Raw genomic sequence first — 27936 nt, forward strand, 5'->3', positions numbered from 1 at the left:
ATAGGGGAAACAGTACTGGTAAAGGCAGGAACAAAAAAGTAGCTAGCATTAATGAATGGAAGGCCGCAAAGTGTGGCTCAGGGGTTGGCAGACAACGGCCAGACCTCCCTGTAAGGTCTGTGAGCTGGGGATGATGTTGACATTTCTAAATGGTTGGAAACAAAAGAAGATTTTTTGACACGGAAAAATTATATGAAATTCAGACTACAGTGTCCATTAGTAGTTTTATTGGCACACTGCCACACCCATTTTTTTTTTTAACATGTAGTCTCTGGCTGCTTTTGTGTTACATTGGTAAAACTGAGTGACTGTGATAGGGACCATGTGACCCACAGAGCCTCAAATATTTACTTTCTGTCTCTGATCCTTCACAGGAAAAGTTTGCCAACCCTTGGTGTTGTGGATTAAAGCAGAGAGTCTGTGTTGTTCCAAATCCTGGTTCCACTACTTGCTGGCTGTGTGACCAGGGGCAAGTTACATAACTTCTCTGTGCTTCAGTGTTGTCATCTTTAAAATGAGGATAATGATAGTACCTACCTCATGGAGTTGTGAGATTAAAATGAGATAAAGCTTGTAAAGTCCTTAGCATAATATCAGGCACATAATAAAAACCAGATAAAGCTTAGCTATTATCGTTAAACAAATAAGTATAATTATAGTATATTAAGTCATTTAAGGTAAATTAAATATATACTTATTTCCATTTTTAAGTCCCATTTTTCAAGAATGAGGCAAGCCCGGTTTAGAAAGGTTAACTTGCCCAAAGCCATGCAGCCAGCAAGTGGGAAAAGCAGGCTTGAAGCCAGAGCATTTTGACCCCTGGGCACGTGTTACTTAACCACCACCCTGTTTAGTGGCGCAGAGGGCGCATGTGCAAGAGCAGTGGTAGATAACTACGACAGACCGGGGGATGCTGCGTTACAGAGGGCCTGGGACTCATGCATTGGGGGGCAAGTCAAGTTGCAAGTGTCGGGTCCCTGCTGTGCCAGTAATCCTTGAGGGGCAGTGGTGTGAACGGGTGGGGCACGCAGGCAGCCTGGGCAGGGAGGAGCATGCGCAGGGCTATAACCTGCAAGCCCCTGCTCCCTGAACAAGGGCTGAGACCCACGTGAAAAGGGAAACCACACGACAAGGCGGTGATACGGAAGTTGTCATGAAGCATTTGATGCCAAGAGAAAAGAATCTGTACTGGATCTTCCAGCCTAGAAGAGGGAGGTGTCTCCAAAGTGGCGCATCCAGAGAGACTCACTGGGTGAGGGTGTAGGATGGGGGCAGCAGGATAGAGTGAGGGGCCCTTTGCAGTATTAGGGGTGGGGTGTGATGATAGCTTTAGACTAAGGTGGTGGCAGGGACAAGGAACATCCCCAAAGAAAACTTGACAAGGTTTGGAGGAGGAGGAGGAGGACAGTGACTGAACATGGGGATTGACAGAGGAAGTGATGGGGGGGACGTGCGGGGGCAACATCTCTGGCTTTATCTGTGGGACTAGAAATGTCATCTCTACATTTGCTCCCCTCTGAAGCACCTGCTTTGGGGATATACATGAGCTTTACATACGTGGAGTGTCTGCTTCGTTATCTTAGCGATACTCGTGTTTTCAAATGACGTAACTTAATGTATTTACTGGACTAACCTTTTAAAATTTCGTTTCAGTTGTTTGAGCTTCTCAATTTCTTGGCAGAGAATTTCATCTTCTCCTACATGGGACTGACACTGTTCACATTCCAGAACCATGTCTTTAACCCAACATTTGTAGTAGGCGCATTTGTATCCTTTATTATGTGTTCTATTTTGAAAAACTTCTTTTCAGTTGAGATTCGCCCGTGTCTTCTGGAGAGGTGGTTGATAAGAATACATTTAAATATATGAAATTTTCCTCTGAGTAAAACAAAGAAGGATTGCAACTCTTTTTTCCTATTCCATTTATTCTGTTCTCTCTTCATTTTTGTTTACTGCACAAATAACACAGGTTGAGATGACAGAAAAAGGTCTCCGGCCATTCCATCAGTCCCCCAAAATAAAACTGTTTGTCCTCTGTCACTGAAGGGAAGAGAGAGAGAGTAGACCCTGGGAAAGAGCTCTGCACCACGGGGCAGTAGTTGTAGGATGGTGAAGGGCTAAAGGAGGCTGCTTGCCTCTGCCTCTGTCTCTGGCTTTAAAAATCAGTCAAAATGGAGAAGCTGAGCGCATGAAAGAGCACACTCAGGAGTGCCAGCCTCGGGAGAAGGCAGGAGAAAATGGAATCTAACACATGTGGGGGGCGGCCGGCCTCCACCATTGTCCCGGGAGAGGACAGGGGATGGAAAGCTGCAGGTACACACCTGTAAGATGGAGTTCCTGTCTGATGGCTTCTAGTTTTATCTGTAAAGTAGGAGGTGAGAGCATCTGCTGAGAGGGCGGGAGGAGCAGGTGGCCTATCAGTTATCTATTGTATAACAGAGTACCCTAAACTGTAGCAGCTTAAAACAAACAGATCACCTCACACAGTCTCTGAGGGTCAGGAATCCAGGGACAGCTTAACTGGCTTCTGGCACCTCTCCTGAGGTTGCAGTCAGGCTCTGGACTGGGGCTGTGCTCTTTCAGGACTTGACCGAGGCTTGGAGGATCCTCCCCAAGCTCACTCACATGGCTGCTAGCCAGAGGCCTTTCTCCAGGGGACCTCTCCATGGGCAGCTCACAGCACAACTTCCCCCAGAGGGAGCGAGCTGAGAGAGCAGAGCACTAAAGATGGAAGCTGAAGTGCCTTTTATGACCTAATCTTGGAAATGACCATCATCCCTTCCACCACATTGACTGTTGGCCCCTGGTACTTAGTGTGAGCAGGGACTACACGAAGGTGTGACTACTAGGAGGCAGGGATCGTTGGGGACCATCTTGAAGACTGGCTTCCACAGGCGATAGGAGTTTTGAGGAGAAGGTTGGGAAACAGACGTAGAGAGTGTGGGCGAGCGAGTGAGTGAGTTGACCAAAGAAATGCAGTCGGATTGCTGAGCAGTATTAAGGATGTATGTGAGTTTGAGGAATAGGTACAAACAGTAGAATCAGTCTACTTTGTCCAGGAGTACTACTTGGCTGGAAGCATGGAGAAGAGAGATGGGTCCTTCGAGGTTTGGGGTTTAGTCAAGTGAGTGCAGTGAAAACCCAGAGAGGGGCACATGAGTATAGGGTACCAGGAGGAGTGTTACTAAGATGTGGCTGAGAAAGGAAGTGAAGAAGGGAGCAGACTGGTTGTTTGAGGAAAGACTTGAGGGCTCTTTGGATGGGAGGTCCCAGAGAGAGGAAGGTGGGGGAGCCATCCAAGGGGGATAGATAAACGTGAGACATGGAAGCAGAGAGTGTGGTTAGAGAGGGGGAGGTTTGAGTTAGTGGTTTCCAAAAGAAATATTTTTAAAAACTACTTCAGAATGAAGTTTCTGCCAAAGAGATTACCAGGAATATTTTAAAAATTAAAACTCTAAATAGAATCTCTTTTAGAAAATAAGGTATTACTGAAATGCCATTCTGTTGTGTTTTAGTCTTCTGGGAATGAACTTCAGGCAAAAAAGAGAAAACCCTTTTAATAAGAGAAGAACTCTAGCTGGAAGACTCCCATGAGATCAGTCCCTTCAGATTCTGCTAGTCTTTGAGAAACTTGAGCAGTCAACTGGCTTGGTCCACTATACTTATCCAGAAATGAGGCCAAATATTCTCTATACATTTCTGAGTCTGTGAGGAATTCAGGTTCCTCAGTGCAAGAGCCTACCGTGAAAATTGACTTACCAGGAGAGAGTTGTCCTCTTGCTGTAGTTAGGATATAGGCTTGACGTTACGTGACAATGACCCAAATTAACCAAGGTTTAAACAAGGTAGAAGTTTCTTTCTTTCTCATGTCAAAGTCTGAACTATTGTGGCAGCTCTGCTCCACAATCATCAGGGACCCAAGCAGCCTTCTTGCACCCATCCCTCAGGAGTTGCCCTTATTCTTAGGGGCCAGCAAGGCTCACCCCTCTGTCTGCCACTTCCCTTTAAGGACATGACCCAGAATAGGCACACATCACTTCCAGTTAACATCCATTGGGTTACACGTGCAAGAGAAGCTGGGAATTCTATTCTTTATCTAGGTGACTATGTATGCCGATGAAAATTGGAGGTGAGAGTGAGGGAGGGTCTACCGCTAGAGAGGAAAGGAAGGGTGGATATTGAGGATATAACTGGCAGTCACTGCCACATTGGCCCATGTGTTTTGTTGTTATTTTCTTATTTTTTTAGGGAAGCACCATTTTTAATAACTTCTGCATTCTAGAGTAGTTTTAGATTTACAGAAAAATTATGAAAATAATACAGAAAGTTCTCCTGTACCCCACACCCAGGTTCCCCTGTTGTTAACATCTCACACGAGCGTGGTACACTTGCCACAATTAATGAACCAGTATTGACACATTATCATTACCTGAAGCTCATACTTCATGCAGATTCTCAGTTTTTCCCTAAAGGCCTTTTTCTAGTCTAAAATCCCATCCAGGATGCCACATTTCATTTAGTTGTCATGCCTCTTTAGGTTCCAGTTGACTGTGACAATTTCACAGACTTCTTTTTGATGGCCCTTGATAGTTTTGAGGGGCTCCTGGTCAGGTACTTTGCAGAATATATCACAGCTAGAATTCCTGATGTGTTCCCCATGATTAGACTGGGCTTGTGCATTATTCCCAAATAAGACACAGAAGTAAGGTGCCATTCTCATCACATTATGTCAAGGGTACATACTTATTAACATGTGAATGATGTTGTTATTAGCCTTAATCACTTGACTGAGATAGTGTTTGTCAGGTTGCTCCACTGTAAAGTCATTGATTTTTTTTTTTTCCCTTTCTATATTGTACCACTTGGAAGGGAGTCACCATACGCAGCAGGGAGTTAGGTTCTTAAGGACAGAGTATCTATAAAATTATTTGGAATTCTTTGCATGGGGGATTTATCTATTCTCCATTTTTATTGTCATTTATATCAGTATGGACTCATTGATATTTATTTTATACTTTGGGTTATAACACATTACTACTTTTTAAAATCTTGTTGCCCAAACTGTTCCAGCTTTGGCCATCAGGAGCTCTTTCAGTGGGTACTTTGTCCCTTTAGCACACTCCCATCACTATGTGTTTTGAATTTTTTTTAAGCACTTCCTTACTTTCTATGGAAGATGCTTCAATGCTCATCTTGTGTATTTTCTGCTCCAGCCTCAGATCAGCCATTTTTCCAAGGATCCCAGGTTCTTTTTATTGGGGAACGGTATTAGAAACCAAGATCTGGGCTGTAAGTGTGTTCAGTGTTATTGGGTTGTCCTGGCTTCTAGGCACTCTCAGCTGACACAGGGAGGTAACATGTATGTATATACTAGCTCCTGTATATACATATACCTATACATATATATGTAACATCCGTATCTCTATTAAGCTAAGCATAAGTTCATACTGATGTCTTTACTGCTAATCCATTACCACATGCATCATCCTGGCCTCCTCTTCTTGATGACCTGTGAACTCCCATTCCAGTAGTGAGAAACGTGGCTCCCACTGTCCACCATCCCACTCCCTTCAGTGTTCCATTCCAGCATACATAGGAGCATCAGAATTGTTAACCAGTACTCCCATGGGAAACAACTTGACCAACAAGCCCATGATGCTTATGTGCAGTTCTTTGTGCCTTTAGTCTTACAGACTCTGTGCACTTCCAAAGTTACTGAAGCTTCTGAAGATAGTCTTTCACCGTCTTGAGTGTGTAGTCTAGATAATATTAATAGTGAAATGAAATTAACCTTAACCTATTAATTTTAGATTGCTATTTTCTTGGGAAGAGCTGCTAATATTTACCCCTTGTCCCTCTTACTTAATTTGGGTAGAAGAAGTAAGATTGGATCAAATTTTCAGCACATGATGATGTTTGCTGGTAAGTTGTAACTTTCCCTCTCTTGGCCCACTCCACAAAACCACTCACAACACATATGCTAGCTTGATTTTAAACAGAAATGATGTGCTAGTAATATAAGAGTCCCTTAAACTTTGAAGTTGCAACCTCCAATAGAAAATTCTTTTTATAGTGTCCCATTCCCTTCTGTGGAAATTTTCTGGTTTCAAATTCCTGGTTCAGAAATCTGTCACATGTAGTAAAGAAGATAAAGATGTATATATTTTCACACAGAAACCTGTATGTGAGCATTCATGGCAGTTGTAGTCATAATTGCCAAAACCTGGAAACAGCCCAGTGGGTGAACAAATAGGCAAGCTGTAAGACGTCCATGAGGCCGTGGGGTGCTCCTTAGCACTAAAACGCACAACTGGGGATACACTCAAACAACATGGATGCGCCTCAGAGGCATTGCGCTGAGTGAAAGAAGCCAGTCTCAAAGGGTTACATTCTCAAAAGGACAAAAGCACAGTGATGGAGAACAGCTCAGGGGTTTGGCAGAGTGACAGAAAGGTGGGGCTGGAAAGATGTAGTACCAAGGAATTTGGTGAGGGGGTTGGCGGGGGTGGTGACACTGTTCTGTGTCTTGGTTGTGCTAGTGGGCCCACGCCTCTATGCATTGTCAAAACTCGTGGGACTGTACGCCCAAAAAGAGTGGATGTTACTGGGTATACGTTTAAAAATAAAATTTAAAATATTGTTAAAAGGTCAGAGCATGTCAGGATCCTCTACTAATTCTCTGTATCTGTATATACTTTTGTACGTTAATACATATTATGTATTTGTTCACATGCTTCTACGTTCTTAGAATGTGCCTTATTTCTCTGAATTTCTGAAGCTAGCATTGGTAAGGAGTTATGGAAGAAATGCCTCTTTCATTCCATTGCAGGCCTCCGTGGCGCGATGGCATTTGCCTTGGCCATTCGAGATACTGCCACTTACGCACGGCAAATGATGTTCAGTACCACACTTCTGATTGTGTTTTTTACCGTGTGGGTATTTGGTGGTGGCACCACTGCCATGCTCTCATGCTTGCATATAAGGTAGGTAGTGCCTGGGAACCTCATTTTACTATTAAGCTCTAATTTAGGGTTTTCTTTTTCAATTATGAGAAAAGTTTAAGCTTTGACAAATGTATAATGTTTTATTTTTTCCTTTTAAAAATTATGTAACCTGTAGTACAGAGAAAATGGGAAATGTGCAAAGGAAAGTTAAAAACCATTGTTTACACTTTGAGGGATGTCCTTCTAGATCTCTTGCTATGCATTATATGTATTTTTAACAAAAAGGGGCAACACTGCAGGTGATCTTATAAGGCAGTTTGTAAATGTAATACAGCATGGACATTTATGTTAGGAAATATATTTACATCAGAACTTCATGGCTGCATACACCATAATTTATTTAACCAAATCCCTATCTTTGGACTTTTGCATCGTTTCTAGGATTTTTCTGTTACCATTACCATTTGAGGATTTTGCTATTAAGTGTTACCATTAACAGCGTGAACATTCATAAACGCACACACCACTGTGCACTTGTTTGATTATTTCCTTAGGATCCATTCCTAGGAGTGGCATTGCTTGGTCAAAGGATATGCATATATTTAAGGCTTTTGATCCATATCACCCAATCAGACCGAAAATGTTTCTTCTCATCTGCAGCATATGAAACAGTCCAGTTTATCTCAACCCTAATCAGTACTAGACGTTATCTTTCTTTCTCAACTTTATGATCAGCACTGTCTGTGACCTGACAATCTGAGGCCAAAATTGCAAGGTCTTAGTGTTAAATGCATACTAGTTAATGTATTCAATTGGAAAGCTCCCTGTCTCTCAGGAGTGCTGCATTGTTTCCATGGATACAGCAGCCTGTGTTGCTAAAGCTTTTGTAGATTTTAGTTCTGTGTTTGGCTGAAACTTCATAGACCTTCTGCTGAGCCTCTAGAATGTGTAGGGTTCATTAGAGAAAACAGTATTTCACATTTTATAGAATCTGTTCTCTGTTTTTTCCATTCTATTATGCCTTTCTCTTAAACATTCTAGAGACCAGCCGGCCCTAAATCACACTTTGAATGTTGTTGTTATTGTCTTGATTTCTTTTTACTTTTCAAACTCCTTTCTTACCATTTCTGTGCTATTATTGCGTATAATTGAAAATAATGTTCTTCTAATCCTGATCATGACTTCAGGGAGGACCTGGCATTTGTTGAGCACCTACTATGTGCTGGGCATTGTGCTAAGTACATTTCACGTATTTATCTAATCACAATAGCTCCATTTTACAAGTGAGGAAGTAGTGGCTCCAAAAGTTTCTAAGTTGTTCAAGGTCATACAGAGAATTAAGTCTCAAGACAGAGGACCCTCCAGTCTCACCTCATTTCTCGTAGACCATACTGCATCAAGAAATGAGGGTGTTCACTTTTGGAAGGATTAAACTCCTTTCTTGCCTTAAGAGCTTGTAAATGACGATTCTTCCTTATTCTGAGAAGAACAAAATTAAATATAAGATAATTTATGAAAAATAATGCTCTTCAGTAGTCTCAGCTTTTCCATGGACTCAGTTCTCTTTCCTGACGACCCTTCACACAAAATACCCATGCCTCCCACCCCCCCTAAAAAAAAAAAACAACCCACCTAGAGTTGAATCCACCTCACCAGATTTGTAAGCCGTTTGGCCCCATCTTGCCTGTCCTGGAGCATAGTTTGGCACTTAATTATATGCATTGCCTTACAATCTTAGGTTAGTTCTTATTGTGGTTGTTTGGCGGGTTTTTTGGCCTCTTTGTGAGCAGAGGATGGATTTTAAGTTTCCTTTCCCTCCCCCCGGATTTGTCTAGTACAGTTTTGGAGATGCTGAGAAGTCCTTAAAGTTTAAGACTCGGGCAGACTGAGATTTGACTTTGAGTTCTTGCTCCTTCATTCTCCAATTCTGTGGGCTTGGGCAAGTTCTTGACTCTTTTTACGCCTCAGGTTCCTCATTTGTAACGTGTGTGATAATACCTGCCTCCTTGAGGGTTGCTGGAAGGATTCAGTGAGCTAATGTCTGTAGAGCTCTTAGCACAGCATTTCCAATGTGCCTTTTTATTCATTCATTTGATTAATACCAATTGATCGCCAACCATGTGCCAGGCACTGTTTTAGGCTCTAACTTAGTGGTTCTCAATGGAGGGGTGCAATTTGGCAACGTCTGGAGACATTTTTGATTGTCACTAAGAGAGGAGGCTGCTCCTGGCATCTAGTTGGCAGAGGCCAAGGATGCCTCTAAACATCCTGTGGGGCATAGAGCAGCACTCCCACAACAAAGAATTGTCTGGACCAAAATATCAGTAATGCAAAGGTTAAAAGACCCTGCTCTGGAGGGATACAGTGCTAGCAGTAAGGTAGAAAAGGTCCCTGGTCTCATGAAGTCTACACTTTAGTGGGAGAACACAGACAATAAGCTAGTAAACAAATAGATGAAGGAAACAATTTAGATGATATTAAGTGCTGTGATGACAAACACAGTATGGGATAGTGATTGGGGATAGAGTGAATTTTATACGCAGAGGTCAGGTGAGGTCTCTCCGAGGTTCCTTTGGAGCTCAGTCCACTTGAATGACAAGAGATTGTGAGTTAAACAGTGAGCAGGAACAAGAGTGGCCCAGCAGTAGGGAAAAGAAGTGCAAAGGCCCTGAGGCAAGAGCAAACTTTGCCTGTTTAATGAACAGAAATAAAGCCCACATGGCTGGAATATTAGTGATTGAAGGGTAGGTGGGAGCTGAGGTGGGCAAGATCCTACAGGGGCAGGGGTTAGCAAATGTGTCCTGTAAAGGGCCAGATAGTTAATATTCTAGGCTTTGCCGGCCATATGGTCTCAGTCTCAGCTGCTCAACTCTAGCGTGAAAGCAGCCATAGACAATGCGTAAATCAGTTGGCCTGGCTGTATTCCAGCAAAACAGGAGGCGTACGGGATGGGGCCCTGCCATCCAGTTTAGGGAGCCCTGCTCTCTGGCCTTGTAGGATGTGGTGAAGAGTTTAGATTTTAAAATCTTGTAGGATTTTAAAGCAAGGGGGCGACACGATCTGTTTGACCGTGTGACAGGATGGCTCCAGCTGTTGTGCAGACAAAGGATCCTCAGTGAGCGAGAGCCAACCAGTGAGCTCTTCCTGTGTCCTTTCACGTAGTTTGTGACAGTGACACTTGGCTCCCTGTCATTTCCCGCACAGACTTGGCACTTCTTGGTCTCCGAGCCTTTGCTCATGCTGTTTCCTCTGCCTGGGCTTCTCCTTCACCCCCCAGGAACTAGCACAGCTCAGAGGCCTCCTCCCTTTGCCCTGTTCTGTGGGACCCCCTCTTCCCTTGGCTGAACATGGGCATGCCTGTTACAGCGCCCCTCTCGGCCAGCCTCGGAGGGATAGCAGCGTCAGAAGAGCTATTGTGTGGTGAGAGTGAGATGAGGCATCAGGCACTTGAAAAATCTTTAGGTACATTTTCTCATTTAATCCTTGCATCAACTCTGTGGTGGATATGGTGCCCATTTCCCAGGTGTAAAATTGGGGTTCATCGGGCTGCATAGCCTAAGCTCACCCAGCTAGAAAGGAGCTGAGGCCAGATGGGAGCCCAGCCCTCCCCAGTTGCAAAGCCTTTGGGGATTGCGCTCTAGTTGTGTCTGTGCCCCCCACTAGTCTGTGAGCTCCTTGAGGGCAGGCGCTGTGTCTCATTCATGTCTATGCCCTGTGCCTAGCACAGTGCCTGGCAGATAATAAATGCTCTATAAATGTTTATTACACTGAACTGGCTTCCAGTAACGTTCCATCTGAGTATTACAAATGTGCTATCCCCAAGACCACTAGATGTCACTTTAGATGCACAAATGTGTCTAGAGTTTGCTATGGCTAAGAAGGTATTAAACAGCTTCTGGCCATTTAACAAAGACGAGACGAGCCTGTCTTTGAATTATGAATCTGGTCATGGCCATCTGTTTTCAAGTACTTGACCATGATTCACTCGCCTTCCGGATGAGGTCTTGCATCATTTTCCTCCCTTTCGTGTATTCATATTCTGGGATGCTACTGCTACAGCTTCTCACGCTGCTATTTTTTCTGTGTTGTCTGTAGTAGTGACCTTAATCGATAAACATTTGAGCACCTATTGTGTATCAGGTACTGTGCTAGACTCTGGGGCTACAGAGATGAATTGAGACATGGCCTTTACCCTCAAGGAGCTCACAGTCTATTTGGGGAGACTGACAGGTAAATAATTATACTCTACTGCGCTAAGTATTATAATAGAGTAATCTAGAAAGTGCTGTAGGACAGAGGAAAGAATGGTTCCACCTGCAGGGGTCATAGAATGGTTCCTTTGGAACTTGCCGAAAGAGTAGGAAAAACATGAGGGACAGTGCATTTCAGATAGAGGGCAAAGGCATGGAGGCTTGGGAGAGGACAGGTCTGGGGAGAGGAGTAGGCGGGGATGGCTAACATAGGGTGTATAGAAGAGAACGAGAGGAAATGAGGGTGGGAAGGTAGGTTGGAGTGGCAGGGGTCACTAGTCTGTAGAGAGTCTTCAGTGCCGCCCAGAGGGCTTTAGACTTGACCCTCTGGGTTATAAGCCACTCTCAGAGTCTTCTAACAAGGGAACGACCCTGTGAGTTCTGTGCTTTAGACAGCGAACTCTAGGGGACAGCCTGGCAGCCGGGCAACTTTACAGCCAATTGCAACTGACCTCCTGAGTCACAATGAGGCCTGAGCTTGAGCTGTTGGAATGGAAAGGAGAGAAGATGGAAGAAACCATGTAGGGAAAGAACGAACAGAGTTGGTGGGTGCCGGTATTGAGAGAGAGGAGGCAAAGACAGCTTCCTAATGAAGCTGTTCCCTGGGCTACGGAAAGCAGGAATTTTAAGCAGATAAAAGATAATTATGAAGAAGCCAGGCTAGTATCTGTCCATTAGCCTGTGAAAACAACAGTAACCGGGCCCTCTCTTCAGTCATCATAACAGAACGTTGCCATGAGAGCCGAGAGGCCCGCAGACACGCAGCTCCCTCCTGGAACTGCGCCGCGCCGGCCTTGTGTTCGACACTACCCGGTGGTTCCTATTCCGCAACTAGGGCAGCTCTCCTCCCCCCCCGCCTCTGCTTCTAGTGCCCTGCCATTCAGGGAAGAGAATGTTATTTTTCCGAAACTGGTAAGTGGGATTGCAGGAAGAGACTCCCTAGTAGACCCTGCCTGCCTCAGGATCCAAGCTGTTGCTAAGGAAAGTGGCAGGAGCCAAAAGTCTACATCAACAACCAGAGAGAAGCAAGAAAAATATTCACCATTCCATAGCTTGTGTGTTGGGGAAAGTAGCAGCCTGACAAGGCACGTATGGGAATAGACCTTGTTTTGGTCTCAAGATCTCATTTGCCTTTTGTGTTTCTCCTTTAGGGTTGGTGTTGATTCCGACCAAGAACACTTGGTAAATATGCATTTGTGTTGTCTAGCATTCCTGTCGAACGTGCAGCCGTTCGGAAAGAAAATGGCCTACCGTAGACTTCCTGCCGCTATTATTTAGATCCCGTCCTGTTTGTACCAGCTTTTAACTGACACCGTCCCTGGCTTTTCTCACTGCTTGATAGAGACAGAACCAAATTTTAGACAACATGTGGTTATCAGGGGTGACAGCTCTCCTATCTGTGGGCCAGCCCGGGCTTTGGCCAGGGTGGGGAACAGTCCCGTAAGCGCTCCTGGGTTTTCAAGTGACGGCTCTGGCACACGGAGCTTTTTTCCACTCCGGTTTGCGCATGAAGGCTTGTCTCTGATGTCAGCCCCACTCCAGCTGCTCTTCCTGTGTAACTTTCAAATTGGATGACCAGCAGCTGCCCTTGAGAACCGCCCAGAAGCTTTGCAGTCCTCAACCAGTCTTCCCTGGCTGTTCAGGAGAATGTACTTTCTTGTCCCATGCCTCTACCTTGCCCACGTCTCCTTGCTTAATTCCAGGTGTCCTTTTCTCATTGGTTCCTCTGAACCTGAGCCTGGTAGGTGCCTTCTCTAAACTGGCCACCCTTTTCTGGTGTTTTCCCATCTGCTTTTTAATGGTTTCTGAGCACCACTGAATACATGACTCCATCCTAGACATTAGATGAGAAATCACAGAAATTATGTCTTTAAAGATGGAAAGCCTCTCTTCCAAAACACATTCTTTTTCTTGTCTGAAACAAGCCACAGTCTATTTGTCTTCAGGGTGTGGTTCCAAAAAAAAAAAAATTTCTCAGATTCGTTTCCTAAATGCTGATTTTGTTAGCTGTTGAGTGATGAGTGTGTAGGTAATATAGTCAGTACTTGCCTCTTTTGTGGTCAGAACCGGACTAGTATAGTTTCATGGGCTTGAAATACTTGTGCAAACCAGGCTGGATAAATCCCCATGATGCCGAGCTGCTGGGGTAGTTTCTATGTTTCTAAGTAGTTCCTCAAGGCTCCACCCCGTGTGCAAATAAGAATCGAGTATCATATGATTCACCAGACAAATGCTTGGTCATGAGCCACGTAAGTCTCCACCTGCTATGTCACCTCTGTCACCACAGAGGAGAAATGGGAATGGCGAAAGAAAGCCAGGTAGGTGAGTAGCAGCAGTGAGATACAGAAAAAAATGCCGTTTTTCCCTTGCCCTCAAAACCATATGGGTGTCTTGCTTTGTTACATTGTATAGTCAATATTTCAAGTGTCCACTGGGAAGCAGAGAGGAACATGATAGTAAGTATGGAGTATGTGGGCATTAGGTGTATAGGTGTTTATGTGGTGAAGGGATCGTGAGATTTATAGACCCATTGCTCTTCAAAACGCAGAGACGTACAAACCTTTGTGTACCAGTGTGAAAGGAAGTACAGGTGTTTTTCAGCTCTTGTAAGCCGATACAGTGTTCTCAAACATTCTTATTTTGTGTATGTTTTGATACATGTTGAGAGGAAGGTTTATTTATTTATTTTGAAGATCAGGAAGGACAGGAAAGAACCAAAACCCAGAATCTAAACTCTTTGTTCTTCAGAAAGCCTGGGACTGTGCATGGAACATCCATGCTAGAAAGGGCCTTTGAGATTCTTTACCCCTCGCCCTGTGTATATGAAGAAATCCAGGCTCAGAGAGGGGAAGGGACTTGTCCAACTAGTTCGTGTCAGAGCTGAGATGAACCAGATCACCGAACTGCCCCACTGCTGACTGTACCACATTACAAATAAGGACCCAGTTTGGTTTTGGAAGCTATTTTAGAAGGGGCCTGCTTGCTATGTTAGTTTTCCCTTCTAGCCTCTCAGGCTTACCATGGAATTTTTCTGCTTGCTTTCATTTTGCTAGTGGTCTAAGAACATAGTAGCATCTTTGCAAAAGCCAGTTACTTTTGGGACCCATAGCAACTCCCAAAGATAGGGATGTCGATGTGATGTTTTCTACTTAAGATGCAATTCACATTGTGGGTGTAAGTCTTGCAGATTTAAGGGCAAATTATCCCACATTGATTTTTTTTAAATGACAGTAGACCCATAAATCAGCAGGCAGCCCGAGTAATAGAGGTGTTTAGAAAAACATTTCAATTTAGTATTCCAGAGCTGCAAAATACAAGCTATTAAATTTCTAATGTTACCCATGATAGAGGGTATCTTGTATGAAGTAGGCTATATTTCCAAGTCTGCAAAGAAATGATTCTAAATAAATGTGTTTTTTATCTTGGTGTATGTATTGATTTCTTTATTATCTGTTTGCAGGGTATTCCTGAAAATGAGAGAAGGACCACCAAAGCAGAGAGTGCCTGGCTTTTCCGGATATGGTACAACTTTGACCATAAGTATCCTTAACTGAGGGGAAAAAATGGTCGTGTGAACACGGCCAGTTACAATTTAATGGAATGGCTGTTTTGATTTTTCCCTTCCTGAAGTGGAATACAAAACCTACCTCTGGACTTCCCTTTCCCCTCCAGTGTGGTGGACGGAGAAGGTTATTAAAGACAATCCACACAAATGAATTCCCCTGAAAACCCAGGACGCCAGCAGGGAGCGGTTCGTATAGAAGGTGGCTGTGTGATGGGCCTCCGGAGCCCTTATGGTAGACTTTCTTCCCTCTCTTGGCCTATTTATTGAGCAATCGTCGTCTTTTACCTAATTTAGTGAATCTTGCAAAAGGTTTTTGCCGGTTCTTGTCAGTGCACCTGCTAGGATAAAAGAGGAAATGCTGCCTCAGGGAAAAGCGTGAGTGTGAGGTGAAAACAGAGTCACGTTAGATCCCACAGTAGCCAGTGGCGGGCCTGCTTTCCCTGACCTGTCAGGAGACTGGAAGATTTGCCTCTCCACTCAGGGTGCCAGTGTTTCATTGTTTACCAAATCTCTGTCCTCTATAGTAACTGTCTTCTTCATAATGCTACTTTGGGTTGTGTTACGTTGTATGACCTGTTTAAGTCATGCCTTTCAGAAAACATTTTATCCCTTACTATTTACTAAATTAATTTCTTGGGGGCACTTGGGTGGCTCAGTCAGTTAAGCATCAGCCTTCAGCTCAGGTCATGGTCCCAGGGTCCTGGGATCGAGCCCCACATCGTGCTCCCTGCTCAGCGGGGAACCTGCTTCTCCCTCTCCCTCTGCCCCTGCTTGTGCGTGCTCTCTTGTGCTCTCTCTCTCTGTCAAATAAATAAATGAAATCTTTAAAAAATCATCTTATTTGAAAATTGAACTGGGAAAAGGGACCATGCAGTTCTTTCAGGCTGAGGCTTATTAGTAAATGAATCAAAACCCGGTTTGTGTTCCACCAAAGCCAATTTGGGACAACCATGTAAAAAATGTTTCCCTTGCTTTTGACTTGCTGATGAAAGCCTTGTATATTTAAGAAAAATGCACTTGGCTCTTATCATTAGAAGCTACTACTTACTATATTCCATTTGCTAGATTTTTACAATCACTTTTTGCAAGTACTCAAAATTAAATTACTGTATGGAAACAAGAATGCAAGCATATCTGTGGTATTAAGACTCCCAGTAGGGAGAGAGATCCTGGCTCTTTAAAATTGTTTAATGATTATGTCATTACTTCTGGCTCCATTATCAGCATTTTGGGTATAAGCCATTCCCATATCTCTTGGGGCTTTTTCTTCCCTCTGATTTAACAAAAATTGTGTAATGTTTCCTGCATAAAATGTTTTGTACGTTTTCTGCATAATATATGTACAAAACAACTAAATAATCCTGATGTAGAGAAAGAGCAGAATAATAGCTTATTTTTCTGTATATTTTTATAGAAGTGAACATTAAGATTTGACTCAGTACTACTAGACTAAGACCCAGTAATTTTTTTTTTTTTTTTTGAGAGAGAGAGCTGGGGCAGGGAGGGCCAGGAGGAGAGGGAGAGAGAGAATCTTAAGCAGGCTCCACACCCAGCACAGAGCCTGACATGGGGCTCGATCTCACGACCCTGAGATCATGACCTGAGCTGAAACCAAGAGTCGGACACTTAACCGACTGTGCCACCCAGGCGCCCTAAGACCCAGTAATTTTAATACCTAGTGCCCCTAGTAGAATTAATCATTCATCATTCTGGATTTCAGGTCCTTTGTGTAGCCAGATTGTTATAATTGAGATATAAATGAAATATCCAAATCTTAAGCTTGCAACCTACGTATATACCTGTGTGCTTGCTACCCTTGTAAAGATATTTAGAACATTTCCAGCATCCCCGAAGCTGCCCTGTGTTCCCTTATAGTCCGTGCCTTCCCTGCCGTTCCTCCCTGCAAAGGGCAACCACCATTCTGATTTCTAGCAACATGGATTAGTTTTACCAGGTTTTGATCTTAATAAAGATGGAATCATGTATCACATAATATTTTATGTCTTGCTTTTTTCACTTAGCAACATGTAATTAATCCATATTGTTGCCTGTACCAATAATCCATTCTTTTTCATTGCTTTGTGGTGTTCCATAGTGTGAATATACTACAGGTTGGTTGGTTTGTTTTTCCAACCGTTCTACTGTTGATAAACATTTGGGTTGTTTCCACCTTTTGGCTGTTACGAACAAAGTTAAACATCCATGTATGCATCTCTTGGTGACCATCAGCATTCATTTCTCTTGGGTATATATACCTAGGAGAAAAATTTAGGGCAAGTGTATTGTTCAGCTTTCATAGATACTGCCAACCATTTTTCCAGAGTGGTTGTAACCAATTTACATTCCCACCAGCAGCTTAAGGGAGTCCCACTTGTTCCAGATCTCCACCAAAACTCGATATTTAATCAGCCTTTTAAATTTTAGCCATTTCCGTGGGTGCGTAGCGATACCACGTGTGGTGTAATTTGCATTTTTCTGATCGCCAGTGAGATCGAGCATCCCTTCATAGGTTTATTGGCTATTTGGACTTCATTTTTTATGAAGTATGTCTGTTTAGTTCTTTTGCCCATTATTTAATTGATTTGTCTTATCTTTTTCTTACTGACTTGTAGTTCTTTCTGTGTTGAATTGGGTTCTCTGTTGGTTATATGTACTATGAATATCTTCCCCCAGTCTGTAGCTCACCTTTTCATTTTCTTAATCCTGTCTTGTAAGGAACAGAAATTCTTTATTTTAATGAGGTTTACTTTATTACTCTTTTCTTTTGGTGCTTTTGTGTCTTGATAAATCTTTTATATCCCAAGATCCTATGTTTTCTTCTAGAAGTGTGATTGTCTTAGCTATCACATTTAAGTCTTCAACCCACCACAAATTAATTTTTGTGTATGGTGTGAGGTATGGGTCAAGACCTACTTTTTTCCCATATGAGTAGGCAATTAACCCAGCACCATTTATTGAAAATGCCATCCTTAACCCACTGAAGTGCAGTGGGGCCTCTGTTGTAAATCACATGGCCATATAATTGGTCTGTTTCTGGACTTTCTTTTCTCTTTGTCTTTTTTTTTTTTCCACATCAATACCACACTCTATTAATAACTGTACTTTTTAATAAATCTTGCTATCCAATTGGTGAAGTTCTATAGGTTTGTTATTCCTTAGTATTGCCTTGTCTATTTTAGGTTCATTGCATTTTCATCTAAATTTTAGAAACAGCCTGCCACTTTCCATACACAGACTCACGCACACTCACACTCACCCACTCACCCACTCACCAAAAAAACCTGCTGACAATTCTCTCGGGTTTGTATTAAATCAATAGATGAATTTGGAGAGAACTGACATCTTAACAATATTGAGTCTTCCAATCTATGAACACAGTATATTCTTTAATTTCTCTCATTAATGTTTTATAGCTTTCAGTGACAAGTCTTGCACATCTTTTATTATATTTATTATCCCTAAGTATTTGATGCTATTGCAAATATATTGACCTTGTATCCAGCAATCTTGTTAATAAGTTCACTTATTATTATAAAATAGTTTATAGATTTTTTAATTTACTGTTCATAAAGTCAGGTGAAAAATATTGTGTCTTTTTTTCTTTTCTAACATCTTACTTTTTTTTTAATGTCTTATTACACTGGCTGGACCTCTCCGGTACAATGTTGAATGTAAGTGATGATAGTGGACATTTTTGTCTTATTCCTCACCTCAGGAGGAAAATTTTCAATATTTCACCATTAAGTATGATGTTAGCTGTAAGTTTTTTTTAGGATTTTATTTATTTATTTGAGAGAGAAGGAGCACAAGCAGGGTGGGAAAGGACAGAGGGAGAGGGAGAAGCAGACTCCCCACCGAGCTGGGAGCCCGATGTGGGACTCGATCCCAGGACCCTGGGATCATGACCTAAGCCACCCAGGCAACCCAGCTGTAGGTTTTTGAGATAGCCTTTGTCAAGGATATCCCCTTCTATTTCTAGTCCGCTGAGAGTTTTTATCATGAACAGGCATTGAATATTATCAGATGCTCTTTCTGCATCAGTTGAGATGATCATGTATTTAATTTGTTCTCCTTTAATCTGTCGTTGTGCTATTTACGTTGATTGACTATTAAACCAGTCCTGCATGGGTGGAACGAATCCCATCTGGTCGTGATACACCATCCCTTGTGTGTGTCACTGGACTTAATTTACTGATATTTTGTGTCTGATTTTTGTGTCTGTTTTCGTGAGTGATATTGGCTTGTGGGTTTTTTTGTCATTGTTGTGATGTCCTTGTCAAGCGTCTATAACAAGATAATGCTGGTTTGATGACATGAATGGAGAGGAATTTTTCTCTTTTTTTATTTTCTGGAGGATTGGTATTTTTTTTCTTCCTTAAGTGCTGGGAAGACTGTACCAGTGAAGTCACCTGGGCCTGGAGTGTTTTGTCTGAGAGACATAGGACTCGTCCTCATTTTTTAAAAAAGGTTTTATTTATTTGAGAAAGAGAGAGAGTGCAAGTTGGGGGAGGGGCAGAAGGAAAGGCAGAGAATCTCAAGCAGACTCTGCGCCGAGCGCAAAGCCCAGCACGAGACTCAGTCCCATGACCCTGAGATCATGACTTGAGCTGAAACCAAGAGTCAGACACCTAACTGACTGAGTCACCCAGGCGCCCCAGGACTATTCCTCATTTTTAACTGAGAACAACCTTAGGTTGTGACTTTAGAAAGTGGGGAATATGTATATGTGTCTTTCTCCCATTGTCTCTACTTTTTCTTACTATTCCCTCTTGTTTTCTTCTGAGTATTATATATATATTATCATGTCTGTTTTTATTTTTTTAGAGAATAAATGAACACTGAAATGAGGGTCTATGATAGAGGAATTCGTGATACATAATTTTTTTTTGACGTTTTTGGAATTGAATTTCCTTTGATACGAAGTTTCAACTCATTCAAGATGCTAGCTGAATTCACAATAGATGATTAAAACCATTTTTGTTACTAAATTCTGCGGCTGGAAAATTCCATCTTTTTTCTGACTCTTACCACTCTTTACTTTCCACCGCATCTCCTTCGGCGCTAAACTGAGAGTGATTCTGTCTTCCCTTTGGTTTTGGTAAAAGCAGAAAGGCAATGTGATGCCGTGGACGTGGCACAGGGCTTGAAATCCAACCAATCCGAGTTCATGTATGGGTCCTTCACTTGCTTCATTGTGTGACTTTTCGGCGGGTCATTCCTTTCCCTGAGCCTCAGTTTCCATTTCTGTGAAACAGAGATCATAACGAAATCTCCCTTTGCTGTCTCACTGGCATAATGTGAAGGCCCTCTGCTGCCCTCTGAAGTGGCGGGTGCACCAGGAGGGCGGTGGTGAGCACACGACCTGTTCTTTTGCATTTGGGGAGAAAGGGCCATGGCTCTTCCTTAACCTGCGGCACAGCTATCTGAAGCCCCTGCTGACGCACAGTGGACCTCCGCTCACTACAACGCTCCCTGCCTGCTGCGGGCCCATCGCCAGATGCCTGACCAGCCCCCAAGCTTATGAAGTAAGTTGCTTTTATCCAAAACCTAAGTTGTTCATGAAGTTAAATTGTTCCGCTGTGTGGATGCGTCACTGGTTTGGTTTTGCTTCACTTGCCTTTCAGGTACAAAATCCATGAGAGGGAATATAAGCCCATTTTGCCCAGCCAGAAAATACATATAGATACATAGAGAAATCTAGAGATACAATTTCACGGTCTTTGAAACATCATTTGAAAAGAGATCTAGTGTTATTACCTCACTTACTGTCAGTGATTTTAGTAAATAATTCTATTTCCATGCTGGTTTTGACTTATTTACAGTATGTGGCCCAAGCTCGGTACGGAATGTGTTACGTTTTCATCTAGGAATTAGAGTGGTCACAGTCATGTTGAGAGGATTAATAAAACAATTTCTGATACTCCTAAAGTGCACCAGATGGTCTTTTACTTCAAGCCTGCCAACTTCGGGCTATCAGGGAGAGTTTATCTACCGGTGCTCCTGTTCCACACTGCTAGGCAGCACGAGCACACCTAGACAGTACCTAGAGTCCCTGTTTTCTTTTTCCTTAGCTGCCAACATGAGATTGGTGATTCGGCGAGCGTCGCAGCACAGAAAGAAATGACAAATGCTAACCAGCCTTCATTTTAAAATAGGAACATCTTATTTTTCAAGTTCTTTTTAAGAAACCTTTGTTTCCAGCCCAAGCCTTCAGAAATCGTCTGTGGCATCAGATACAGTGCCCACATTAACAAAGCCCGCCACCGGGGCTAGTCTGATGCAGCAGCTCGAGTACAGTGACAAGGCAGTGGCGACACGTGTAGACAGGCACTGGGCAGTTCCCCGCACCCTCCTCTGTGGTGTGGTAGAGCAGAGCCCCCAGAGAATGGACGGGAAGAGGGGTCTTAGTAGAGGCCGCACCTACAGGGCGGGGCACCCCAAGGCTTTGTGGGACGCTGAGTCCGTGCACCTTTTTGAAGATTGTGCCCGGGGGTGGGGGGAGCAGGCATGTTGTCTTGTCTCTCCCTTCCACATTGCCCGGGCTCCCCTCTCGAGCAGCCTCCATCTCCTCTGTGCCCTGTCAGCCCACGAGGCTCTGTGCAGAGGGGCGGCCAGCTTTGTCAGTTCAGTCAGTGAGGCTTGGCTCTTGGGTTCCAGAGACCCACTCACCGTCACCAAAAGCCGAGAGTTCCACAACAACTGTGCGTCCTGTGGAATATAGCAAAATACAACATGGTTGTATTTGTCCCCTAGGGCTGCCATAACAGAGTACCACAGACCAAATGGCTCAACAGGAATGTGTTGTCTCGTAGTTCTGGAGGCTCGAAGTCTGAGGTCAAAGTGTGGGCAGGGTTGGTTCCTTCTGATGGCTGTGAGGAAGGATCTGCTCTGGGCCTCTCCCCGGCTTCTGGTGGTTTGCTGCCAGTCTTTGGTGTTGCTTGGCTTGTAGGTGCATTACATAGATCTCTGTCTTCATCTTCACATGACACTCGTGTGTGTGTGTGTGTGTGTGTGTGTGTGTGTGTGTGTGTGTGTGAGAGAGAGAGAGACCAAATTTCCCCTTTTGTAAGGACACGCACCAGTCATACTGGATCGGGGCCCACACTAATGACCTCATCTTAACTCGATCATCTGCAAAGACCCTATTTCCATATAAGGTCACATTCACAGGTACTGGTGGTTGGGATTTCAGCATCTTTTGGCGGGGATATCATGTAATCCCTAACAACCAAAAAACTTAATTTTTAATGTTATTTTTCATTTATTAATTACCTACTTTTTTAGTTATAAAAGTTACCACACTTGTGGCCAGATATTCAAACAGTATGGAATGTACAAAGTGAAAAATCAGTTTGCTCCTTCTCCCACCTACATCCTCCCAGAGACAGGCTTTATTAAGGATTTATTGTGTTTACTTCCTAATACAGAGGAAGTACATGTTACTTACATGTGTATATATAGCTTTGCACAGACTTAACGTATATAGCTTTGTTACTGTTTTATACAAATGAGATCACAATTGCATTGTCCGGCCACTTGCATTTTTCACTTTAACGATAGATCATGGCTACTTTTCTACGAGTACATTATCTTCTCCTTATTCGTGGCTGCATAGTGTGTGGCTGGAGCAGCAGTGATTTAATCAGTCTCCTACGGATAGACCTTTAAGTTGTTTCCTTTCCTTTTTTGTCATTACAAACCATGTTTATAGTAAATATTCTTGTACCTATGAATTTATCCAAGTACATAAATGTATATAAGATAGATTTTAAGGGTTAAATTGCTGAGTCAAAAGGCATTATATGCATTTTAAAATTTGATAGATATTGCCCCAAATCTCAAACTTAATATTAAGTCCTTAGACAGTGCTGAAGAGCCTCTGCTGGTGTGTGAAGGAGCCCCCAGCTTTGTTGCGAGTATCACTCAGTGAGGGGACAGACCCCAGTGGGTCTTCACGTTATACTATACAGGGCAGGAGGGCATTATGGTTGGTTGGTGAAATGGGTTTGTTTGGTTTTTAATTCACCTGGCTTTGAGTATTTAGGCAAATTTCTAGCCACAGCAAATTAAAACTGTTTTAAATTTATGTCTAACAGTCTCCTCAATCTGACTGTCTTAGACAAATTTAAGACTTTCAAACACATACAGCTTAGGAGAGCCGGATATACGCTGTTTGTATCAGTTCTACTTCCCTCAGGGAGTATTAGTCACAGACTTTTTTTGCCAGATCCATAGGAGTGTTTAGAATGATTCTTATGCTATATATTAGAAAAAGGTGACTTTCTGATTCTTAAAAGTAATATGTACTCAATATAATAAAATTTCAGTACAGAAACATAAGAAAATAAAAATCACTAGCAATTTTATCACGCAGAGCTAACGATCATCATTTTGTTGACTACCCTTCCAGACTTTTCTATGCACATATAACATTCTTTTATTTACCAAAATGACATTATATATGCTTGATTTTTCCCCCTTTTGTAGAACTTTATTTAATTCTACTTTTTTGGCCACAAAGTCTCCATGAGAACCAAAAGCTTATTGAGCTGGGAGACAAGTATATGGTGAGGGTTCAACATATTTGGGGGATATTATAACTCTAGGCATTGTTCGCACTGAAGTAAAAGCTTCACTTCTATACCTCCACTTGGTGATCCATTGAACTTACGTTTGGAGAATACTTTCTGTGTGCCCCGAGCTGTCTGGTGGCCAGACTAGAGCATAGAAGGGGCTCAGAGGCTAGTGTGGGCTGGGAGAGCAGACCAGTGTGCATGCAGCTCTGGTACAAGGGTGAAGGGCACCGTAGGGCCAGGGCTAAGTGTGGGACGCTGGGAGAGAGCACAGGAGGCACACCTAAGCCAGCTTTGCAAGATCAAGGAAGACTTCCAGCAGGAGGGGACTTTCTTTTACGCCAAGACCTCAGTGATAAGCAGGCCCTAGTCACAGGAAGGAGGGCGGGGGAGACAGGAAGAAGGGAAGGCATGAGTGATTTGAGCACCTGTCAGCAGTTCAAATGGCAGGCACACAATGGGCAGCTGGAGTGGGTGAGGCAGATGCAGGGGCGGGGCAGGGCTGGGGGTGAAGGGCCCAAGTCACCACTCAGTGCCTTTATTTTTATTTTTTTTGTTAATTTTATTTTGTTATGTTAGTCACCATACAATACATCATTAGTTTTTGATGCACTGATCCACGATCCATTGTTTTCATATAACACCCAGTGCTCCATGCAGTACGTGCCCTCCTTAATGCCCATCACCGAGCTAACCCAACCCCCCACCCTCCTCCCCTCTAAAACCCTCAGTTTGTTTCCCGGAGTCCATAGTCTCTCACGGTTCATCTCTCCCTCCGATTTCCCCCCCCCTTCATTTCTCCCTTCCTTCTCCTGATGTCCTCCATGCTGTTCCTTATGTTCCACAAATAAGTGAAACCATATGATAATTGACTTTCTCTGCTTGACTTATTTCACTTAGCATCATCTCCTCCAGTCCCATCCATGTGGATGTAAAAGTTGGGTATTCATCCTTTCTGATGGCTGAGTCGTATCCCATTGTATATACGGACCACATCTTCTTTATCCACTCGTCTGTTGAAGGGCATCTCGGCTCTTTCCACAGTTGAGCTATTGCAGACATTGCTGCTATGAACATTGGGGTGCATATGGCCCTTCTTTTCACTACATCTGTGTCTTTGGGGTCAGTACCCAGTAGTGCAATTGCTGGGTCATAGGGTAGTTCTATTTTTAATTTTCTGAGGCACCTCCACACTGTTTTCCAAAGTGGCTGTACCAACTTGCATTCTCACCAACAGTGTAAGAGGGTTCCCCTTTCCCCACAACCTCTCCAGCATTTGTTGTTTCTTGCCTTGTCAATTCTTGACATTCTGACTGATGTAAGGTGGTATCTCAGTGTGGTTTTGATTTGAATTTCCCTGATGGCTAATGATGATGAACATTTTTTCATGTGTCTGTTAGCCATTTGTATGTCTTCTTTGGAGAAGTGTCTGTTCATGTCTTCTGCCCATTTTTTTTACTTTGATTATTTTGGGGGGGGGGTGTTAAGTGCCTTTAAGCCAGGGTGAGGACTGTGAACTTTATCCTGAGGGCAGCAGGCTAGCCTTGAAGGGTTTTAAATAGGGAATCCTTGAAAAGTCTTCTACTGGAAATGTTTCTTGAGTCACATAGCAATTCTTAAGACTTATTTTATTTGCATTTAGAACCAGGAGCAACTGAAAGACGATGACTCCGATCTTATTCTCAATGATGGCGATATTAGTTTGACATATGGGGATTCTACTGTGAACACCGAATCAGGAGCATCCGGTGCCCCTAGGAGGTTTATGGGGAACAGTTCTGAAGATGCCTTGGATCGGGAGCTTGCATTTGGGGACCACGAACTGGTCATTCGGGGAACACGCCTGGTTCTTCCTATGGATGATTCTGAACCCCCATTAAATTTGTTAGATAATACGAGACACAGTCCAGCCTAAGCTTACTAATGCTCACTTAGTGATTTGTAAAATTTGCACATGTGATTGTGAAGAAATTTGTACTACCTAAAAAGTCCCAGTGCATGTCTCTGAATGTTTAAGCTATATAAATACTCTTTATATGGCATCGAGAGAATATAAATATCCTGTACAAGGCAGATTGTGAACAAACTATTCTTTTATGTTTCGTTGGCTGCACTATGTAGATTGGATCTGTTTTAGAAAAAAGTTATTTTCACAGTGCTGTTGTGTGTTCCGTTAGCTTTACCTCTCAGTTAAAGTATACAAAGTGACAGATTTACTCTTTCTTACACTTACCTGATACTTAACCAGAATACCAAGTTCTTGTGCCGTGAATTAATTTTGTTTCGTGGGAGGGGAGGGAGAGGAAAGAGGGAGTGTTATCTCTGGGGAAGCCCATGGAGGGAGAGGTTCCTTTGTTGGGAAACTTGTGTTCATTGCTACTGCCTTGGTCATGACCTTTGTCTCTCCTTTTTCTCCGGATGGTGTTCGGATCTTGTCCCGTTGGAGTTGGGAATGAAGTGGGGAGGGGCTCTCTCCCCCGCCCCTTGCTATGAAGGAACAGATTCATTGACTTATAGCACACTGGTGTTCAGAAAAGAAGGGCTACAAATGACGTTCAAGACTGTGTTGCTTTTCTCCCAGACCAAGACCGTAGGAAGGAGTCGCATCATCCTGCCAGGTTAGCCGAAGTACAGGTGTAGATGGCACAGGGCACGTGGTCTGCATTGGCGGGGGCCGGGGCAAAGCGCAGGAGCGGAGGAAAGAGAAGGGGGGGTGCTTCGGATATCTCTCTTCCCAAATGTGTAAATATTCCATATCAGATAAGTTTAAATAAGAAACTCAGTTGCTGCTTACTTTTGGATTATATACTTTATCTGTATAGCAAGCTTTGTGGTCAGGTGTTTTTTATATCGATTTAAATCGCTGCTCTTTAGCAGCCAAACAGGAGCAAAATGTAAAATTTTTGAACTTTACTATGTCTCATTGTCATTCGTTAGTCTGTAGTTGATGTTTAAAGTTAATTTATGACTCCATGATCGTTCCACACTACATCAAAGTCAGTCGGAGAGAAGCGCACCGCTCTGGAGCTTATCGTAAGGGCAGTGTTCCTTTATGTGCACCGGCTAGACTTGTCTTCGTTTCCATGTTACTTTTTAATATGAAATACTGAAGCTGCCGTGTGGGTGTGGGTGTGGGTTTTTTTTTTTCTTTTACAGTTTTCAAGGAAGAGTACATAGCAACTTCCCACTTCCTATTCAGAGAATGAAAGTAGATTCTATTTTGTAATGCTGAAAAAACCTACAGGTGCACTGAACGCTTAGAAGGGGGGTACGTTCTGATGTTGATCCTGACCTGTTAATGTTTCGGAAGACAAATGGGAACTTTTGTGGGTCTTTCCCCCCTTCGTTCTGAGTAGCATTGCCTTAAATCTTAACCCAATTTGCAAACTGATGTGTTTACATGATGTTCAAATTTCCCAGCAAAAGATGTCTTTCCAAACAAAATATGTACTTATTCTCCCCAAGGTGTCTGTACTGTTGTGAACACTCCTTGAGATTTTAAGGGAATTCTACTGTTGTACCCTCGAGCGGCAGCTCTGTTGGCACAGCCATTTGTTACGTAGTGGTAGCGACTTTCCTGCTATGCAGGAGCCCCGTGACGTGTGCGTTTGATAGAACGTGTGCCTCTTCATGCAGTCTCTCATTTCTTGTTAATGTGTGTTTGAGGGGCTTTGAACTTCAGCGTCATTCACCCACGAAGTTATTCAAGTTGTAAGAGGTTATACAAGAAATTAACAACTACCTTTTTTATTCTGTCAGGTTACTGAGCTCACTTTATGAAAATAGCTGTAAATACTTAGCATGACCCATTCAGTAACTCGTCTCTTTCAGCATGCATAAGACTTTTTCTTAGGGAAACCGATACAGCTTGAGTCAACTAAATCTGCCTTCGTACTTTATCAAAGGGGATCCAAGGCTGCTGTGCTTATGTCAGCATCTGAAAACTTCTCCTCTCCTCTAATCTGTGTGCACATCTCCAAGCAAAGAAGAAACAACAAACTGTGCTCATATACCTGTTGGTTTTCGACACCTGAGTGAACTCGAATGAAGGACAGTCTGAGGTTACCATCACGCACAAAGTAGAGCTGCTCTCGGACTTAACTGTTCTGTTCTTTGTGAACCCTACATGTTTGAATGACTCAAACATTGCATCTTTTAAAGTTATTTTGTAAGGTTCTTGGCATTTTATCCTCGTCGTCCGTGTTTGGCAATGTGCTGTTAAAGAAATAGACTTAATCTGTATGTATTTTTTGTTTTCCCTTGGAGTACTTGGACAGATGTTATAGTGGTTTCTTTTAGGAAAATCTGTCATTAAAAAAATTATAGCCTTGCAAATAACCACTCACCGTATTTGAGTCACAGTTTATTCTAGTGAGAATTAAAGAGTGCTGACTTCATTTATTTTTCTACCTATACACTTACTGGGAAAGCGGGGCAGACCAATGCTTAAAAAAAGAACAGACAGAAACCTACCAGAACGTAATATATGGGGTTGCCAATTTGGGGGGCTTATGTGGAAGGCTGGACATATTTGCTTGTGGTCACAATTGGACCATTTAAGAAATAAGACTCAAAGCAGTCAAAGTCTTGTCACATTGATTTGT

General features: G+C 42.9%; 1 protein-coding gene across 2 annotated transcripts in view; it reads left to right on the forward strand.

Moving 5' to 3' along the window:
* Window positions 1-27673, forward strand: part of SLC9A6 (solute carrier family 9 member A6) — a 50966-nt gene extending 23293 nt beyond the window's left edge. Inside the window, exons 10-17 of one of the 2 annotated variants that reach the window (XM_073885669.1) lie at window positions 1654-1767; window positions 5811-5922; window positions 6830-6983; window positions 11085-11174; window positions 12346-12376; window positions 14655-14734; window positions 20179-20284; window positions 24975-27673. In XM_073885669.1, coding sequence (XP_073741770.1) covers window positions 1654-1767; window positions 5811-5922; window positions 6830-6983; window positions 11085-11174; window positions 12346-12376; window positions 14655-14734; window positions 20179-20284; window positions 24975-25247 — 960 coding nt within the window. In that variant the 3' untranslated portion in view covers window positions 25248-27673. The remainder of the gene's footprint in view (window positions 1-1653; window positions 1768-5810; window positions 5923-6829; window positions 6984-11084; window positions 11175-12345; window positions 12377-14654; window positions 14735-20178; window positions 20285-24974) is intronic. The other variant, XM_073885670.1, reaches the window with a different exon arrangement.
* Window positions 27674-27936: the final 263 nt, after the last annotated feature.

This window comes from Callorhinus ursinus, unplaced genomic scaffold (genome assembly GCF_003265705.2).
Source record: "Callorhinus ursinus isolate GAN/ISIS: 27379988/994484 unplaced genomic scaffold, GSC_fseal_2.0 scaffold64, whole genome shotgun sequence".
NCBI lineage: Eukaryota > Metazoa > Chordata > Mammalia > Carnivora > Otariidae > Callorhinus > Callorhinus ursinus.